This window comes from Heptranchias perlo, chromosome 31 (genome assembly GCF_035084215.1).
Source record: "Heptranchias perlo isolate sHepPer1 chromosome 31, sHepPer1.hap1, whole genome shotgun sequence".
Taxonomy (NCBI): domain Eukaryota; kingdom Metazoa; phylum Chordata; class Chondrichthyes; order Hexanchiformes; family Hexanchidae; genus Heptranchias; species Heptranchias perlo.
The window spans coordinates 34,727,145-34,746,993 of NC_090355.1; the positions used below are offsets into that span (position 1 = coordinate 34,727,145).

At 45.3% G+C, this 19,849-nt stretch overlaps 1 protein-coding gene across 3 annotated transcripts in view; it reads left to right on the forward strand.

Moving 5' to 3' along the window:
* miga2 (mitoguardin 2) overlaps positions 1 to 19,849 on the forward strand; it is a 54,804-nt gene that overhangs the window by 19,212 nt on the left and 15,743 nt on the right. For all 3 annotated transcript variants that reach the window (XM_067969972.1, XM_067969971.1, XM_067969970.1), the window contains exons 3-8: positions 7,500 to 7,689; positions 9,663 to 9,775; positions 10,937 to 11,057; positions 14,274 to 14,410; positions 15,289 to 15,403; positions 15,545 to 15,651. In XM_067969972.1, the coding sequence (XP_067826073.1) occupies positions 7,500 to 7,689; positions 9,663 to 9,775; positions 10,937 to 11,057; positions 14,274 to 14,410; positions 15,289 to 15,403; positions 15,545 to 15,651 (783 nt within the window). The remainder of the gene's footprint in view (positions 1 to 7,499; positions 7,690 to 9,662; positions 9,776 to 10,936; positions 11,058 to 14,273; positions 14,411 to 15,288; positions 15,404 to 15,544; positions 15,652 to 19,849) is intronic.

A 19,849-nucleotide genomic window follows, 5' to 3' on the forward strand; every position in this document is an offset into this window, starting at 1 on the left:
AGCTGTCTGCTGGGAAGCGTGAGTTTATCGCCCAACTGGACAACTGTGCCTGATTTTTCTTCCTCCCCATCGTCAGCCCCTTGCTTGACGGAGCTCTGGCAGCTCTGGCAGACGGAGTGGGTAAGTTGTTAGAGGATATTCTGAGAGACAGGATCTACAGGCATTTGGAGAGGCAGGGACTGATTAGGAACAGTCAGCATGGTTTTGTGAGAGGAAAATCATGTCTCACGAATTTGATTGAGTTTTTTGAAGGGGTAACCAAGAAGATAGATGAGGGCTGTGCAGTAGACGTGGTCTACATGGACTTTAGCAAAGCCTTTGACAAGGTACCGCATGGTAGGTTGTTACATAAGGTTAAATCTCACGGGATCCAAGGTGAGGTAGCCAATTGGATACAAAATTGGATTGACGACAGAAGACAGAGTGTGGTTGTAGAGGGTTGTTTTTCAAACTGGAGGCCTGTGACCAGCGGTGTGCCTCAGGGATCGGTGCTGGGTCCGCTGTTATTTGTTATTTATATTAATGATTTGGATGAGAATTTAAGAGGCATGGTTAGTAAGTTTGCAGATGACACCAAGATTGGTGGCATTGTGGACAGTGAAGAAGGTTATCTAGGATTGCAACGGGATCTTGATGAATTGGGCCAGTGGGCCGATAAATGTGAGGTGATGCATTTTGGTAGATCGAATCGGGCCAGGACCTACTCCGTTAATGGTAGGGCGTTGGGGAGAGTTATAGAACAAAGAGATCTAGGAGTACAGGTTCATAGCTCCTTGAAAGTGGAGTCACAGGTGGATAGGGTGGTGAAGAAGGCATTCAGCATGCTTGGTTTCATTGGTCAGAACATTGAATACAGGAGTTGGGATGTCTTGTTGAAGTTGTACAAGACATTAGTAAGGCCACACTTGGAATACTGTGTACAGTTCTGGTCACCCTATTATAGAAAGGATATTATTAAACTAGAAAGAGTGCAGAAAAGATTTACTAGGATGCTACCGGGACTTGATGGTTTGACTTATAGGGAGAGGTTGGATAGACTGAGACTTTTTTCCCTGGAGAGTAGGAGGTTTAGGGGTGATCTTATAGAAGTCTATAAAATAATGAGGGGCATAGATAAGGTAGATAGTCAAAACCTTGTCCCAAAGGTAGGGGAGTCTATAACGAGGGGGCATAGATTTACGGTGAGAGGGGAGAGATACAAAAGGGTCCAGAGGGGCAATTTTTTCACTCAAAGGGTGGTGAGTGTCTGGAACGAGCTGCCAGAGGCAGTAGTAGAGGCGGGTACAATTTTGTCTTTTAAAAAGCATTTGGACAGTTACATGGGTAAGATGGGTATAGAGGGATATGGGCCAAGTGCAGGCAATTGGGACTAGCTTAGTGGTATAAACTGGGCGACATGGACATGTTGGGCCGAAGGGCCTGTTTCCATGTTGTAAACTTCTAGCTCAGCAAACTGAGCAGAGTAGGGGATTGATTTTATGTCCTCTTTGCCCCATGGCACTCGGTGTTAATGCTTAGCACCACTGCACTGCCGTGCAACTGCTCTGTGACCGCTTAAAGGGATACTCCAAGACAAAGCACTATCCTTGAATATTTGTCCCAAAAATTAAACATTAAAGCAAATTGGGGTATTTTTTGAACAAATATATGGTTGTCACCTATATCGAGAATGACTGGAGAAGTTTCTCAGATCTTCTAGTGCATCTACTGGTGACTAAATATCACCCTTAACTCAGTGGGTAGCACTCTCGCCTCAAGGTTGGAAGGTTGCGGGTTAAAGACCCATTCCAGAGACTCGAGCACGTAATCTAGGCTGCCACTTCAGTGCAGTACTGAGGGAGCGCTGCGCTGTGGGAGGTGCCGTCCGTCAGGTGAGCCGTTCAACCGAGGCCCCGTCTGTCCTCTCAGGTGGACATAAAAGATCTTATGGCACTATTGGAAGAAGAGCAGGGGAGTTCTCCCTGGTGTCCTGGCCAATATTTATCTTTCAACCAATACTACCAAAAAACAGATTATCTGATCATTTATCTCATTGCTGTTTGTGGGACCATGCTGTTTGCAATTTGGCTGCCGCGTTTCCTACATTACATCAGTGACTACACTTCAAAGGCACTTTGTTGTCTCTGAAGCAATTTGAGTCATTCCGAGGCCGTGAAAAGTGCTATATAAATGCAAGCTCTTTCTTTAGTGAGTCCTACGTGGGGCGATGAGTCTGGTTGGAGTTAGTCAGTCCCTGCAACCGGTGTGTAGGTTTCACAGTTTTCTCATGTTCTGCTCAACCCCACTGATGTTTGTTCAGTTCAAAGCCTCTCACTTCAAGAACAAATACTTGAGGGTAAGACTGCTGTGGGGACTGTCCCTTTCAATGGTACATTCTATAAGGATTATTAATCTGCAAACTTTATTTTTATAGTTTTTCTCTATTTGTTCCCCCAACTATTTTCTCCCCTCCCTGCATTGGCTCCTTGATGGGGGTTCGTTTCCTTGGTTCCTGGTTAGCTTGTGGTCACTTGTCCAAGTGGCCTAGACAGTGGGTGTTGGCAGGCTGCTGGATCACACATACACTTCCACTCCTGGATTGCAAGCAGGAGTGGGAACCCTGGTCAAGTTTCCTCTCTCTAAAGCTAATTACAATGTCCCTATATCACCCCAGCTGATATGACTGACTCAACATACTGCAGAAATTTCTTAACTTTTTGTGTGAGGCTTTGTGCTCATCAAGGAGAGGCATGTTAGAACTGGAAAATGGAACACTTTCCACTTCAGGCACCTAGAGCACAGAAGGCGGGCACTTGGCCCATTGTGCCTGTGCCGGCTCTTTGAAAGAGCTATCCAATTAGTCCCACTCTCCCTGCTGTTTTCCCAGAGCCCTGCAAATTTTTCCTTTTCCTTTTCCTGTTCCTTTCCCTTTCAAAAGTTACTATTGAATCTGCTTCCACCACCCTTTCAAGCAGCGCATTGCAGATCATAACAACCTACATGATAGTAACAAGCATTCCCAGATCCTTTTATACCACGCAAAGTTTCCTATACTTTGCCCTGACAATAGGTATCAATCCCAGCCACCCCTACCATGTTTCCATTACCCACATCAGCCATCCTTGATTGAGAGTCCCAATTATGCAATTGGATTGGGATTGTCCAAAGTAATTTCACATAGGATCCTGACAGCAAGCAGGGAGAGAGACAACTTACATAGGAACAGGAGTAGGCCATTTAGCCCCTCGAGCCTGTTCCGCCACCATTCAATGAAATCGTGGTTGATCTGTGACCCAACTCCATATATCTGTCTTAGCCCCATATCCCTTGATACCTTTGGTTAACAAAAATCTATCAATGTCAGATTTAAAATTAACAATTGAGCTAGTGTCAACTGCCGTATGCGGAAGAGAGTTCCAAACTTCTACCACCCTTTGCGTGGTAGAAAGTCCTGGCTCTAATTTTTAGGCTATGTCCCCTAGTCCTAGACTAGAGGAAATAGTTTTTCTCTATCTATCCTATCAGTTCCCCTTAATATCTTGAAAACTTCAATCAAATCACCCCGTAATCTTCTAAATTCCAGGGAATACAACCCTAGTTTGTGTAATCTCTTCTCGTAATTTAACCCTTGGAGTCCAGGTATCATTCCAGTAAATCTATGCTGCACTCCATCCTAGGCCAATATATCCTTCCTAAGGTGCGGTGCCCAGAACTGAACACAGTACTCCAGGTGTGGAGCTGGATTTGAACCCAGATTCCAGAAGTGATAGACCAGTGACTTAACCCACTGTATCACCCAGTCCCCCACCCCTGGGGGCTTCCTAGTCTCTCTGGCTCAACAACTCACTGCCTTAGCTGAGTCTTTAGCAGGGTAAACTTTATATTATTTTTATAACTCGATTCTTAGTGTTACGTTAGTTGTTTATGGTGCCATCTTACCGATGTAATTTATATAAAAGTAATTCCACTGATTGGAGTTGATGGGGCCTGGAGTCGCAGATTAAAATGAGTGGTGGACTGGGTTATTATTGAATAAAGATGGGAACTGAGAGTTTCTGTTTATTTAGAACAGGGTCTTTGAATTCTGCAAATCTTCTTTCTGCTGTGACTTGCATTCTTGTAAATTGATTTAAATGTAATCAAAAATTCCAAACTCACCAATAAGACTTGGCTTACCTACTCTATTATTGTGCATGCTGTGATTTTATTTTTAATTCCTATCCCTAATGTTTCACGCTGTGTTTCTTTAAATTGCAAAAGGGATTATAAAACGAAGATGTTATAGTGAAGAAAATGTAAAACATGGATTATTTCTCTATATGCATTTCTTTCACTAAGTTTCAGGAGCATATTTTAAAGATTTTGAGTTTCAAAATTGTGATCCTTTTGAAAGTCAGATATTCATATGGACAATTATCCCACTGTCAAATAGCCACTCACATGGTCACTCAGGCATGGGCTGTTGTTGCTTGGGGAAACGTAAGCTTGATTCACCACTTTTGGAGGAGGAGACAATTTGGGGAAAGATAGAATGTGAGACCTGTGATGACAGCCTTGGCTCAGTGGGTACCGTTGTCGCCTGAGTCAGAAGGTCGTGGGTTCAAGTCCCTACTCCAGAGACTTGAACACATAATCCAGGCTGACACTCCCAGTGCCAATACTATGGGAGCGCTGCACTGTCGGAGGTGCCGTCTTTCGGATGACCCTGACCCTAACCCTAACCCTAACCCTAACCCTAACCCTAACCCCCTCAGGTGGACGTAAAAGATCCCAAGGCACTATTTCGAAGAATAGCAGGGGAAGTTCTTCCCGGTGTCCCGGCCAATATTTATCCCTCAACCAACAACTCTTTTAAAAAAAAAACAGATGATCTGGTCATTATCACATTGCTGTTTGTGGGACTTGGCTGTGTGCAAATTTGCTGCCGTGTTTCCTACATTACAACAGTAACTACACTTCAAAAGCACTTTGGGACGTCTTGAGGTTGTGAAAGGCGCTATATAAATGAAGTCTTTCTTTTAGATTGAAATGTTGCAGTGCTTGGTTTCTGCCACTACAGGGATTCCCCACTACTTTCCTGGCTCACTGAAGATCCCCACTGGCTGTACTGCATTGCAGTTCTATACCAGACAATCCTGTGTAAAATACCAGAGAACCTGATCATTTTGAAACTCTCAGGTCATGGACCGTTGTATCCACAAATTTCCACTCCTTTTACTCCTGTCTTTGTGAATGTTGTACGCACTTTGCATACACAATGAGCGTTTGTACTGAAGGGCTGCTAGTGCTGGTGAGCTGTCCTCCAGCAGGAGTTGGTGCTTTCGAGAGAAGAGGGGAAATTGTACTTGGGGTCAGCCTTTGCTCGGTGGTAGCTTTCTTGCCTCTGTGTCACAGGGTCATGGGTTCAAGTCCCACTCCAGAGACCTGCTCACATTATCCAGGCTGGCAACCCAGTGCAGTACTGAGGGAGTGCGACACTGTTGGAGGTGCGTCTTTTGGATGAGACATTAAACCGAGGCCCCGTCTGCCCCCTCAGGTGGTAAAAGATCCCATGGCACTATTAGAAGAGCAGGGGAGTTCTTGCCATTTGTGCCTCAACCAACGCCACCAAAACAGATTAACTGGCCATTTATCTCATTGCTGTTTGTTGAAGCTTGCTGTGCACAAATTGGTTGCCGTGACTACACTTCAAAAGTAATTCATTGGCTATAAAGCGCTTTGGGATGTCCTGAGGATAAATGCAAACTTTTTCTTTAAAGGTGACCTTTTATCTCTGTGAGATGTAAAACAAAGGAACTTGAGCAAAGTGGCTTTGTGTTACCTGTACAGATATTCATTTGGAAGATACACTGAATTTTAAATATAAGGAAAAGTTCTGAAACTGGGTGTTGTTTTGGAAACTCCCACGCCCCTGTAATCGCAAATCAGTAAAGGTTAAAATGTGCTCCTGATGGCTCAGCAACTTTACCCAGTGAGTCGCTGAGCCATACAGATTAGGAAGCTCTCGGGTTCGACCCTGATCTCGGGCAGAGTAGTGATAGGGGTGCTGCGATCAGTGCCTCTTTGTTAGGAGGGGGGATATCAGCCAGGGTTCGTGATCGTGATTGCTATCCATTGACCCCTGTGTGTGGACAACGAGTTAGGTCAGGATCAGGTTTGGCTGTGACAGTCCCTTCAGTCAAATAGCCTACTGTGTGTGAATATTGGCCATTTGTGCAAGGCACTAGAGGGCACCCAGTGTTTGTGAAATTCTACCCCAGTAAGGGCCTTCAGGGAAAGAAGAGAAAATTAGCAAGGAAAGAAAATAAAATGAAAATCTAACTTTAAAAAAAAATTCTTTGTGTGTTCATCTCACAAAATGTTGTACCTGTATGGGTGATATATTCCATGTGTTCCCTGTCACAGTATTACGCTCACACTTGTATGAGCAGAACAGGCTTACTAGTCTCCTATTGGACAGACACTAAAAGTGTGGGCATCTTCTAGAATCATAACTTGAAAGCACTTGACTCCCAACAGATGAAATTTTGTTGGTGGTGGGGGTTGGCAGCGGCAGTAGTTTAAAGCAGCAGGCCAGCCGTGGCTCACAGAAATTGCACGACAGCCTGCACCTGTTAGCCGGACGTCCCTTGTGTTTTTTGTCCCGTCCCTCCTTGCCCTGAAGCGGCTGGCTCATGCTGGGTTCCACACGTACCAGCATCTGGTCATCTTGCCCAGTTGATCACTCTGGTCACTCTTCCCTTCCAAGCTTAGACAGCGAGCGTTGGCAGGATGCTCAAGGGGATCACAATCGAACCTGATGCTGACTTCACTCAGCAAGGGTCATTGTCTAGTGACCAGGAGCGGGAAAACCCGGCTGACCTTTCTCCCCCCTCCATAGAGCAAGGCCAGTGGCTGTACTCAGTGCTGGCCCAATTGAGATCACTCAACACAGATGAGGGACTGCACCAGGGACCTAACTGGTCTGTATGGTTCAGAGCTCTTGCTGGTTAGTGCATTTACCAACTGAGTCACTGGGGGAGTAGAAACAGTTCAGTCTCAACTCTGCATCTTATCTACATGATTGCCTGTCCTGGGATCTGTGCTCTATAATAAAGAGTTAGGTAGGTGCTGGATGCGATGTCCCTGCTCCCTCAACATCAGCACTGAATGAAATTGAAATAAAACCCCACTGTAGAACCTACTGCTGCGTCTCCTGATGATGTGTACTTCTTACCCACTTGGGGTGGGTGGAGCAGAAGGTTAGTGCCCTTTTAATTGGGTGGAGGGGGGGCTTATGCCTTCTACCAGTTACTGTTGTTTTGTAATTTGCATTGAAAGGGAAGCCAGATAAGTACATGAGGGAGAAAGGAATAGAAGGATATACTGAGGGTTAGATGAAGTAAGGTGGGAGGAGGCTTGTATGGAGAATAAACACCGGTATAGACCAGTTGGGCTGAATGATCTGTTTCTGTGCTGTAATTTCTATGTAACATACTGTAATGAATTCTAAAATACTCTTTATTTGATACCATCTAAAGTCCATCTTCTCGCAACTGAGGCTGTCTCCGGGGCTGAAGAAGGTGCTTTTTGCAACAGCTTTGGGCACAGTAGCCTTGGCACTCACAGCACACCACTTGAAGAGGAGACGACGGAGGAAAAAGCAAAGCGTAGAGAAATGCAAGGAGTCTCAGCTCCCTACACTGGGGAGACTTCCGCCCTTAAAGAGAGGTAAAGAAGCAATGTCAGCATTTGTTTGTGCGTTGTTTATTTTATATAAAAAAGGTTTCCCAATATTCTCCTCTTCTCTCCGGAAGGAGCTGACTCTAGCTCTAGCCACGGATACCAGTGGTGCAGGCCCAAGGGGCTATTCTTCTTACTGAGCCCAGACATGTGAGCGTCAGTATGGTATTCAACTGTGGAGGCCTGATCTCATTCTTGCCCTAAGTTCTCTCACATGCAGGAGTCACTAAACGATAATCGGGAGCTGGTGGCCTAGCTGATTTTCCGCTCTGGATCCTAGGGGTGCTGAGGCACATCAGCACAGACCAGAAATCAAACCTGGGATCGTCCTGGTCTGCATGGCTCAGCCATCTTCACCCCCCACCTTGAGCCTTTGCCATTGCTGGGTGCACAGTTGAGCACATCCGAGTGCCTGGCATTTACCTGGCAGAGCCTGAGGGGATCTTGCCTGTTCTCAGCTGCAGCTGCACCATTAAGTCACGGGGTTGCCTCCGATGTCCGGAGGCTTCCCTTGACGTGGAGCTTTGGCCTGCTACCTCTGACTGCTACATGCCACCTTCAGCAAATATAAACTGGCAAGGTTGGGCAAGGTGTAAGGTATTTGTTTTAACCCTCTTAATTCTTTAGGGTAATCAGAGGTGAGATCATCCAAGACTTTAAACTTTTCCAGATAATGATTTTATTAACATTAATACACAACAGGTTACAGATAGAGATGCATACAATCTTTAAGTCAGTGGTGCAACACGAAACACAAAATTGGCCAATTCTTCTGCTCCGTAAACACTGAAAGGTTAATAATCCATCGACTTCCTGCTTCGTGTTCTTCTGGTCTGTCTCGTGCAATGTGCATTGCTTTGACTTTAGACTGGCTGCTCTTATACCATTCTTGCTGACAAAACAACCTTTTTCAGTAACTTTTCTTTCTCTCGCTCTCTCTCTTTCCCCCCCCCCCCCCCCAGTTACACAGACTGCAATTCCCACAGTCTCTCAAGGTCTCCTTATCTGATGTTCTTCCAGACACTCTGTATAACACTTTTCACTTGTGGTCAAGCTTCTCAGCACGCCTTCTTGAACAGTCAGTTGAACAGTTCTTTTTAACCAAATTCGGCTCCTATTAGTAGGTGATTCAGGTACAATCCAAAAATCCTCCTTGCTTTTTAGGTCTGGCTCAGCCACCTTCACCCCCCACCTTGAGCCTTTGCCATTGCTGGGTGCACAGTTGAGCACATCCGAGTGCCTGGCATTTACCTGGCAGAGCCTGAGGGGATCTTGCCTGTTCTCAGCTGCAGGCGGTGCAGAACATGGAGTGCAAGCAATTAAAAAGGGAAGCGGGACAGAAACACGATAAAGGGGGGAAAAAAATGCAAGTTTTGGCCTCAACCAACCAAAGTGAAGAACAAGGGGTTTCTAATCTTGGGGACAAGGAACTTTTGTGCCCCGTCCCTGGATTTTCCTCGAGCTTGATGACAGGTTACGCAGAGCCCTGAGAGAAGGACTTAGTCAGGGAGTGGGACAGGAATGGAGGCCTGAAAGAAAGGTAAAATCGGGAAGAAGAAAAATATCTTTTATTGTTGAAGAAATTAATTATTTTGTAGAATCTTGTGCATGCGCATGCTTCCTATCCAACTCCTACCACGGTAAATTGTGTAATTTGACTTTAGACTGGCTGCTCTTATACCATTCTTGCTGACAAAACAACCTTTTTCAGTAACTTCTCTCTCTCTCTCTCTCTCTCTCTCTCTTTCTTCCAACCACCCCCCACGGGTTACACAGACTGAAGGAAATAAAACCTGCTGCTCGACATCATAGACAAACCACAGAGAGACACCTGACTATAGGTGCATTTATGAACCTAGTTCCTTCCTTCCTCTCTTAATCCTCCCGTGTTGTGATGAGAGGCCTGCGTCCTCCAAGCAGCCGTTACCGAACGTGCCTGACATCTCTCCTCTTCCTTACAGGACAACCCCCTAAAAGAGTGCAGAGCCCGGGGAGTAAGAGCAATGACACTCTCAGTGCAGTCTCCTCCAGCGTGCTTGGCAGGCGATCCAGCTCTTCCCATAGTCTCACGTCGGTAAGGAACATTCAAACCGTGTGTTGTTTTTTCACTGTGTCTTTCCCACACGAGAAAATTGCAGGGCTACGGGGAAAGAGCAGGGGAGTGGGACTAACTGGATAGCTCTTTCAAAGAGCCAGCACAGGTACAATGGACCGAATGGCCTCAGTTTATGTTGTAAGATTCTATGACTCTATGTCCAATTTTAATGTCCTAAGAGTTGTTCGGTCCAATCCTGTTCTCACCTGATGTACGCACGCACGCATGTAATTTCTAGCAGAGCAGATTTGCTCCTGATACCAGTGGTCCCTGCTAAAAATCTGGCTATTTTCCTACTCTTTTTTCCCCCCCCCCCCCCCCCCCCCCAAACCCACCAGCACACGACCATTGAATTCAATCGTAGATGCACGGGCTGAGATCAACAAACTCAGTACAGACGGAGGATTGAGTCTGGGATCTTCCTGTGCTGTATGACTTAATACCATACAGGACAATGCATTTACCCACTGAGACCCTGGGCAGCTGTGGGTTCCGTTTTCTAAATTCCATTTGCTCGCTTGCACCTTGCATGTTGAATCACATCGACTGTGCAACAACCCTGTGCTTGTGACCCCCCCCCCACCCCGGTAGTGTGTAACACTGGCGCAGTCATCAGTTCAGACACTAGTCAGCTGTGGCTCAGTGGGTAGCACTCTCGCCTCTGAGTCAGAAGATGGTGGGTTCAAGCCCCACTCCAGGGCCATCAGCACAAAATCCAGGCTGACACGCACAGTACTGAGGGAGTGCTGCACTGTTGGAGGTGCCGTCTTTCGGATGAGACGTGAGACCGAGGCCCTGTCTGCCCCCCTGGGTGGACGTAAAAGATCCCATGGCACTATTTTGAAGAAGAGCAGGGAAGTTCTCCCCGGTGTCCTGGTGCTAATATTTATCCCTCAACTAACATCAATAAAACAGATTATCTGGTAGTTATCTCATTGCTATTTGTGGGATCTTTGCTGTGTGCAAATTGGCTGCCACGTTTCCCTACATTACTACACGTCAAAAAAGTATTTGTTTGGCTGTAAAGCGCTTTGGGAAGTCCTGAGGTCGTGAAATGTGCTATATAAATGAAGGTTCTTCTTGTCCTTTTTTTAAAATCTGAACTGCTTGTGTTTCTTTTTATTAAATGATTACTGAAAGGTACGACCAGCGAATTCGCCGAGTCCAGCAGGCACGCCAGCCGAGCCGTGGGAAGCGGGAGCCGTTCGGGAAGAGAATGAGGTGGCAGAGGATTCCAATGCTGAGAACCTATACATTATTGGTAGGAAGCTTTTATATACTGTGCTTTCATTACAATCTTACATTACTTGCCTGCACGTGAATCAGTGGGCGAATGTATCCCAGGCTGTTGAGAGAAGCAAGGGAGGAAATAGCGGAGGCCCATGACCATCATTTTCCAATCCTCTCTGGCTACAGGCTTCGTGCCAGAGTACTGGAGGACTGCTAAACGTCCTTTAAAAAAGGGAGAAAAGGATAAACCGAGTAATTACAGGCCAGTCAGCCTAACCTCGGTAATGGGCAAATTATTGGAAACAATTCTGAGGGACGGTATTAATCGTCATTTAGAAAGGCATGGATTAATCAAGGACAGTCAGCATGGATTTGTTACAGGAAGGTCGTGTCTGACTAACTTGATTTAATTTTTTGAGGCGGGTCAATGAGGGTAGCGTATTTGATGTAGTGTACCTGGATTTTAGCAAGGCTTTTGACAAAGTCCCATATGGCACATTGGTTAGAAAAGTAAAAGCCCATGGGATCCAAGGGAAAGTGCAAGTTGGACCCAGAATTGGCTCAGTGGCAGGAAGCAAAGGGTAATGGTCAACTGGTGTATTTTGTGACTGGAAAGCTGTTTCCAGTGGGGCTCTGCAGGGCTCAGTACTAGGTCCCTTGCTTTTTGTAGTATATATCACTGATTTAGACTTAAATGCAGGGGGCATGATTAAGAAGTTTGCAGATGTTACAAAAATTGGCCATGTGGTTGATAGTGAGGAGGAAAGCTGCAGGAAGATATCAATGCACTGGTCAGGTGGGCAGAAAAGCGGCAAATGGAATTCAGTCCAGAGACGTGTGAGGTTTGCCCTCCCCATATGCATTACATGACAAGGGAATACACAATAAATGGGAGGATACTGAGGTGTAGAGGAACAGAGGGACCTTGGAGTGCATGTCCACAAATCCCTGAAGGTAGCAGGACAGGTAGATAAGATGTTAAGAAGGCATACGGGATACTTTTCTTTATTAGCTGAGGCATAGAATATAAGAGCAGGGAGGTTATGCTAGAACTGTATAAAACACTAGTTAGGCCGCAGATAGAGTACTGCATACAGTTCTCATCACCACATTACAGGAAGGATATGATTGCACTAGAGAGGCTACAGAGGAGATTTACAAGGATGTTGCCAGGACTGGAGAATTTTAGCTATGAGGAAAGATTGGATAGGCTGGGGTTGTTTTCTTTAGAACAGAGGAGGCTGAGGGGAGATCTAATTGAGATGTATAAAATTATGAAGGGCTTAGATAGAGTGGATATGAAGGACCTATTTCCCTTACTTGGGAGGTCAATAAGCAGTTGGCATAGATTTAAAGTAATTGGTAGAAGGATTAGAGGGGAGCTGAGGAGAAATTTTTTCACCCAGAGGGTGGTGGGGATCTGGAACTCACTACCTGAAAGGGTGGGAGAGGCAGAAACCCCCGTCGCATTTAAAAAGTACCTGGATGTGCACTTGAAGTGCCGTAACCTACAGGGCTACGGACCAAGAGCTGGAAAGTGGGATTTGGCTGGATAGCTCTTTTTCGGCCAGCACAGACACGATGGGCCGAATGGCCTCCTTTTGTGCCGTAAATTTCTATGATTCTATGCAGTGCCGGATAGGTACGGAGGAGTGCGCTTGCCCACAGATCCAATGTACATGGTGGCCACAACTGCCCCTGTGGGTGGGGATTGTTGGTTCTGTATCGAAAGATGAAATTTGGACTAAAAGTGGAGGATGGAAGGCATGGGAGAGAATAACTACTCATCCATGAGCCATTTCTAATCTTTGGATCCTATTTAAAAGCCTCAATTTGGTTGGCCCAGCACAGAAGCGGCGGATGAGCTAAGTTTGGATAATCATCTGTGAGGGCAAGATATTAACCAGGCTTGCTTTCTATCCACTTGTTCATAGAATCACACAGCACAGAAGGAAGCCCTTTGACCCATCGCACCTGTGCCAGCTCTTTGAAAGAGGGGTCCAATTATTCCCACTCCCCTGCTCTCCCCACAACCCTGCAATTTTTCCCCTTTAAGTATTTATCCAATTCCGTTTTGAAAGTTATTATTGAATCTGCTTCCACCACCCTTTCAGGCAGTGTATTCCAGATCATAACAACTCGCTGCGTTAAAAAAATTCTCCTTATCTCCCCTCTGATTCTTTTGCCAATTATCTTAAATCTGTGTCCTCTGGTTACCGATCCTCCTGCCAGTGGAAACAGTTTCTCCCTATCTTATCAAAACCCCTCATAATTTTGAACACCTCTATTAAATCTCCCTTTAACCTTCTCTGCTCTAAGGAGAACAATCCCAGCTTCTCTGGTCTCTCCACATAACTGAAGTCCCTCATCCCTGGTACCATTCTAGTTAAATCTCCTCTGCACCCTCTCCAAAGCCATGACATCCTTCTGAAAGTGTGGTGCCCAGAATTGGACACAACACTCCAGCTGAGGCCTAACCAGTGTCTCATGAAGTTTTAATGAACTGAATAGTTAATACAACCAATCAGTTAATTAAAAAAAAACACAAGAAAATGGAGAGGCTGTAAGATTTCTAATGTCAGAAATGGAAATGTCACATTTTTGCAGTAGGGAGGTTTAAAGCATGTTGGGGTAGAATAGAGGGATTGTTGTTCAGCATTTAACCTGACTTCGATTCTGACATTCACTGATAAATCAGCTGGATTGCTTGTTTGGCAACTAGGTGCTCCCTTTCTTTCTCCCTGGCCAATGAGGAAAGAGACTGGGGATGAGTCAACTTCTGCCATTCTTGAGATCAGAGTGCCTGCATGCATTGGCAGAAGCCATGGAGCAGGTTGCCCTGAGGTCAGGAATGAATTGGGAGAGGGTGGGTGGCAGGGTGGAGGGGCGGGGGGTTGGAATCCAAGCCAATTTTCTTTTTTAAAGTGTTTCATTTTTAAAGGGACCGCAAATATAAGACAGTCGCTGACAAATCTAATAAGGGAATTCAGGAGAAACCTCCTCACCCAGAGAGTGGTGAGAATGTGGAACTCGCTACCACAAGGAGTAGTTGAGGGAAATAACATAGGTGCATTTAAGGGGAAGCTAGATAAACACATGAGGGAGAAAGGAGTAGAAGAATATGTTGATAGGGTTAGATGAAGAGGGGTGGGAGGAGGCTTGTGTGGAGCATAAAACGCATAGACCAGTTGCACCGAATGGCCTGTTTCTGTGCTGTACTTTCTATGTAATTCTATGTAATGATCAGGGATGGAGCTGTTTGAAGAAGCTTTGCAGAAGTGGGAACTCGCCCTGACCCAGCGGCAAAGGAGCGGCTCTGAAACGGAAAGAAAGAATTGTCTGATGAAGCTTGGAGCGAGCGGCGGGACTGGGGACAGCTGTGAGGTACACCGAGCAGAGATGTGGACAGTTTAAAGTTGCGGTGCCTTCCCCGTGACTGGGGGAATGTCTGTGTTGCGGTTGCAAAACAGCCTATAGAGGCGAGCTGAACTTTTCAGCCCGTGATTGGCAGTGTGACGATGTAACTGCAGCAAGTGCGTTTCTGTGTGAAAGTGCGTCAAACATTGCTGCATCTTACAGGCGGTACTGATCAAGCCGGCTGCCCTGAACGGTTTAGACAAATGCTTGCCTTGTACATTGAGTTTAACTTCCTTATGTGTTGTGATTTTTCTGTCGTGCTGTTCTGCACAGTGCCCCAGAGAAGCAATAACGAAGGGGATGTGAGGTTCATATATCTGGGGTTGTAATCAGAACCTTACTTTGACAAGAAATGAGTGTTTCGACACAGTTTGACACAGTTTAAAAAGAGTGAAATGCCCCACTAGATTGAGAGGGAAGCACATTTTTCAGTAGGGGTCACTGGGTGGCGATCAGGGGCAAGATCCCGGACTGATTTTCCCCTTGTTAACTGAGGGTCACTGAGGCCAATTGTACCACTGACCCGGTCAAGATCAGCTGGGACCTCCTGGTCAGTATGTGGCTCTGTGACTCGCCAGATAAATTCAGTGAGCTACAAGCGGGGAAGAGTGCTGAAATGAAGGGTTCTATGGAACTTTCTGCATCCTCAGCCTTATCTGAGTGAGCTGGTCTCAGCTGGGTTGACCGTAGGAGCCCTTATATTTGGTCTTAGTGCCAAAAATGTGGCTCTTATAGATTAACATGGCCAGGAGCTGAGATGCTGTTTTAGGGGCGAAAGAGGAAATTGATATTAGGATGAAATGAACAAGGAGCAGAAATACCCTCAACTGCAAATAATTTATCAGGAATCGAGAAACAAGGAGTTTGCCCAGAAGCTGGAAGCCCTGCTGCACCGAGCATACCGACTGCAGGAGGAGTTTGGGGAGACGGTGCCTTCCAACAGCCTGCTGGCTGATTTTGGTAAGTTCAGACTCTTTAAGCTGCGGAAGAGAACAGTTTATATTGTAAACAGGTTAAATAATTGTTGATGATTTTCAATGGGCGTTACTCAATAGAGTTTCATGGAAGAAAATCTTCTATTCCCCCCCCTCCCCCACCCAGAGTGTGTTGGGGCTCTGGCCCTCCCCTACGGAGAGGATTCCGGGAGGTACTATCTCGATGACGATGCCAGTGTGACTTCGGAGGACTCATTCTTTTCAGCGGCAGAGGTGAGCTTTATCTAAGCCGTACCTACTCTAAAACCTGGTTTAAGACGCCCTCCTGTTGAGCTCCTTGAACTTGCAGTGAGTTTGCCATTGTTTAGTTTTGGACCAATCTTCTTTTGTTTTTCATTTGTTCTCCCCTCTCCATCCCCCCCCCTCCCCCCATATCTTGTGAAAGTGCTGACTCATGTTTGGGGGTACTGGTACCTCGTCTAAGTGGCCACTTTTCACGAGTGGACCAAGACATTTGAAAGTTGGCACGCTATTTGACAACGGGGGGCATCACAGCCAAGCCCAGTCCTATTCGATCCAGATGCCCTCGCACATGCATCTTCAGGATAGTGTTTACATGGAGCATAAACACTGGCATGGATCTGTTGGGTCGAATGGCCTGTTTCTGTGCTGTACATTCTCCTCCTTAGCTCAGAGATGCTGATGGTAATCTTAGCACCCAAACTACTACCATGGCTGAAATCATGGTATCTACGGTGCAATGCTCTACCGTTCGGTTTCGTTACCCACCGAGAAGCGGGGTAGTCCCGCCAGTCCATTTTTTGGAAGTATGCTGTCCAGAAATTATAGAAATGTAAACTGGACACAAGAAGTTGGTTTTTGAATCTCAGCTCCTCACCCAGGGGCAGGCGGCCTTGATGACACACGTCCCTCGATACCGAACCAGCCGTTGACCTTGACTTCAAACCTTGATGTCACTGAGCCATGAGCATGTGTCTGTCGCCTGTTCTCTGTCCTTATAATGTCCACACATTAGCCATCTCTGTGATTCTCCAGTGATGAGCCCCCTGCACCTGATCCCATTAGCTCCTCCTCTCGTTCTACCAACTTGAGCACCTAGTTTATTTGTCATGTGACGCACCTGCAAGACACTCCTTCTCCCCACCACACCCTCCATGTGCCTTGTGGTGTACGGTGTTTTTGTTTATTAATGTTTCCATGGTCCCATCTCTTGCCCTTGGCTCTGTCCAGTTTTGAACTGTCTGCCACAATGGTTGATTTATATGTGGGGGTGCCTTGTGACAGAATAACTTCAAGACTATCACAACTGACCTTCTGTCTGAACACTTTACACAGGTAGGATATTTTGCAGTTACCTTACAGCATGTGCGTGTTTTAAAATGTTCTGTTTATGTTGGGAGGGAGGGAGGGACGGACGCACGCACGCACGGACTTGTGAACTTCTTTCCTTGCTCCCTCTCCCCTCAGAATAGAGAACAAGTTACAGGGCGGAAAATAAGTTTTAAATCTTATGAATGTTTTTTTTGCATCCTATTTATAGCTGGCCTGCAAAACATAAATATTCCTTGTGGGGATGGTTAGGGATAGTACACCAATCAATGGCTGCCTTCTACATGGTTTAATAAATATTTGTCCTTGTTCTCTAGTCTGTTTAGTTGTGATCAAATAGGTAGTAAAATCAGGAAGTAAATGTTTGATTAAATTCAATTGTTTGCACTTTAACTAGTTTATTTAAATTATGTTATCTCCCTTGGCATTGCCCAAAGGGAGTCATAACCGAGTGCAATCTTCAGGCAAAGTGGGGAGAGGGAGGGAGGGGGGAATGTAATTGGACCAGGGAGCGCAGACATAATTCAGTCCCCAGTTTAAAGTCATGCATTCTGTCCTTATTTTTATATGTTTTCTATTACAAATTCCTCTGTCGACATTTACAGTGGGAACAGTCTACGTAAACTTTTCACATTGTTATTACCACCTCCTGTTAGTGGTGGCGCTGCAGCACCCCTAGTGGAAGCAAAGTGCAATGTTGACGTTTACGTAGGCTCTTTATATATGTGGACATGGGAATTTCTATTAGGAAAAGTTGACAAGATTCTAAACGTTTTTATAATACAAAAATCCACCTCATATGAAAGATATATTTTCTCATATTCCTCTTTTTAACAAATAAATATTTACATTATAGCAAATTTAATCACTTTTTACTTATTGTCCATTTATAACATTTTCCATATCTATTTCAGCTAATGCCAAAGTGTCCAGTGCCTTTATTAGAGGTACCTGTTAGCTGAGTTACTCACTTGAATGAATTCTGCAGCAGTTCTCCCATGCAGCCACAAGAATCTATAAACGGCATCTTGTTATCTTTGCCGCTACATGACTCAAGACTTCAATTTGTAGCTGAACAGCTGCAAGTTGCAAGCAGTAAGACTAATGATTAGGCGTCTTCGTTTTTTAAAAAAAGGCTTGAGCTATTCTATTCAATCCAATCTTTTGCAGTTCGATGTCGGGAAGGTTTCACTTGCTGACTCTGCAAAAGGCATTTTGTAATTTGCTTTCTGAATGTGCAAGTTGGTGGTATCTGAAGTTGGAGACAAAGGTCCTGAAATTCTGGGATTCCTGCTCCGCCAGAGTAGATCCAGAGACACAGACCCCCCATCACAACCTGCAGGGATGGCATAATTTCAATAATTACATCCAGTTACTGCATGGAAACTAGATGTAAACTGGGTTAGCACTCGTGTATTGGAATTTATCCTGCTTCACCCTTCACGCCAGCCCTGAAGCACAATTTGTGAGTGGGCATCCACAGAAAGAAAGAAATGCAGCATCTGTGGAGAGAGAGAAAGAGGTCATCGACCTGAAACTTTTCTCTCTCCACAGTTGCTGCCTGAAATTGCTGAGTGTTTCCAGCATTTGCTGTTTTTATTTCAGATTTTCAGCTTCCGCAGTATTTTGCTTTTGTTGTTGTGTAAACGATTACAGCAGAGCCATTACCAGCACCTGCTGTCTGAGAAAAAAAATGAGAGCAGTGGTTATGATCTAACAGCAGGTGCTGACCGGACAGCTTTGAAAGAGCTATCCAATTAGTCCCACTCCCCTGCTCTTTCCCCATAGCCCTGTAAATTTTTCCTTTTTCAAGTATTTATCCAATTCCCTTTTGAAAGTTACTATTGAATCTGCTTCCACCACCCTTTCAGGCAGTGCATTCGAGATCATAACAACTCACTTCGTAAAAAAAATTCTCCCCATCTTCCCCCTGGTTCTTTTGCCAATTAAATCTGTGTCCCCTGGTTACCAACTCTCCCACCAGTGGAAACAGTTTCTCCCTATCTACTCTATCAAAACCCCTTATAATTTTGAACACTTCTGTTAAATTTCCCTTTATCTTTCTCTGCTGTAAGGAGAATCTTCTCTGCTCTACCTCAGAGTTTGGCCACATTCAGGCAAAGTAATGTAAGGAGTGTTATTGTTAGGTCAGAAAAACTAGCTACAGCTCCTATGTAGTTCTTCACAGGTCACCAGACATGGCTGCTATCTCGAGAATTTTATACGGGCTTGGGAAACTCCCCAAAGAGCTTTTATGAGCCACTAATTGTTTAGTGGAATCTAGTGTAACAGAATACCAGCCAAATGTTCAATTCTGAAATAACACCAAGGTCATGGCATCTATTCGTTTTCCCTGCAACAGAACAGTTTCACCAAGTTTAATGTTCGATGCAATTACTATTTCCCTTTGCTTGGAAAAGCTGGCTCTCTGCAGTTCTTGTGTCAGCAATTTCAACTGTATCATAGCTTACAGCAGTGAGCAAGTCTGCCGGATGTGATTGACTGACTGTTTTCTGGCCGGCCAGTGCCAAACAACCGTTTGCTTAGGCCAATGTGCTTGGGCACTTGGAAGATCAACGGGAGATGGAATATACCAAGCTTTGTGAAATTGCATGGTTTGATGATGCATTACTGCAGCTTTAGAATGATCAAGATCAGTCAGAAAATCAAATTCTGAGTAGCCTTCCTCTTCCAACACCAATGTCAGAAATGTGTACCCTGTGTTTGGGACCATTTTAGCAGCCCTGTCCAGAGGGATTTGATTGACTGAATTGAAAGACGAGCCGGCACCAGTTTTTCATCACATTTTGCAGGGCTATGGATGTGCGTAACAGTTGTTTACAATCTGTCTTTCAGATGAGACGTTAAACCAAGGTCCCATCTGCCCTTTCAAGTACTCATAAAAGATCCCAGGACACTATTCGAAAGAGAGCAGGGGAGTTCTCCCCGGCGACCTGCCCAGTATTTATCCCTCAACTGATATCACTAAAAACAGATTATCTGGTCGTTTATCTCATTGCTGACTGCGGGAGCTTTCTGTGCGCAGATTCCCCATTAAAGAATGAAGTGAGCTGTTTGCCATCACTGTCTCTCTTTTTCTCCCCCGCCTCCATGCCCTAAT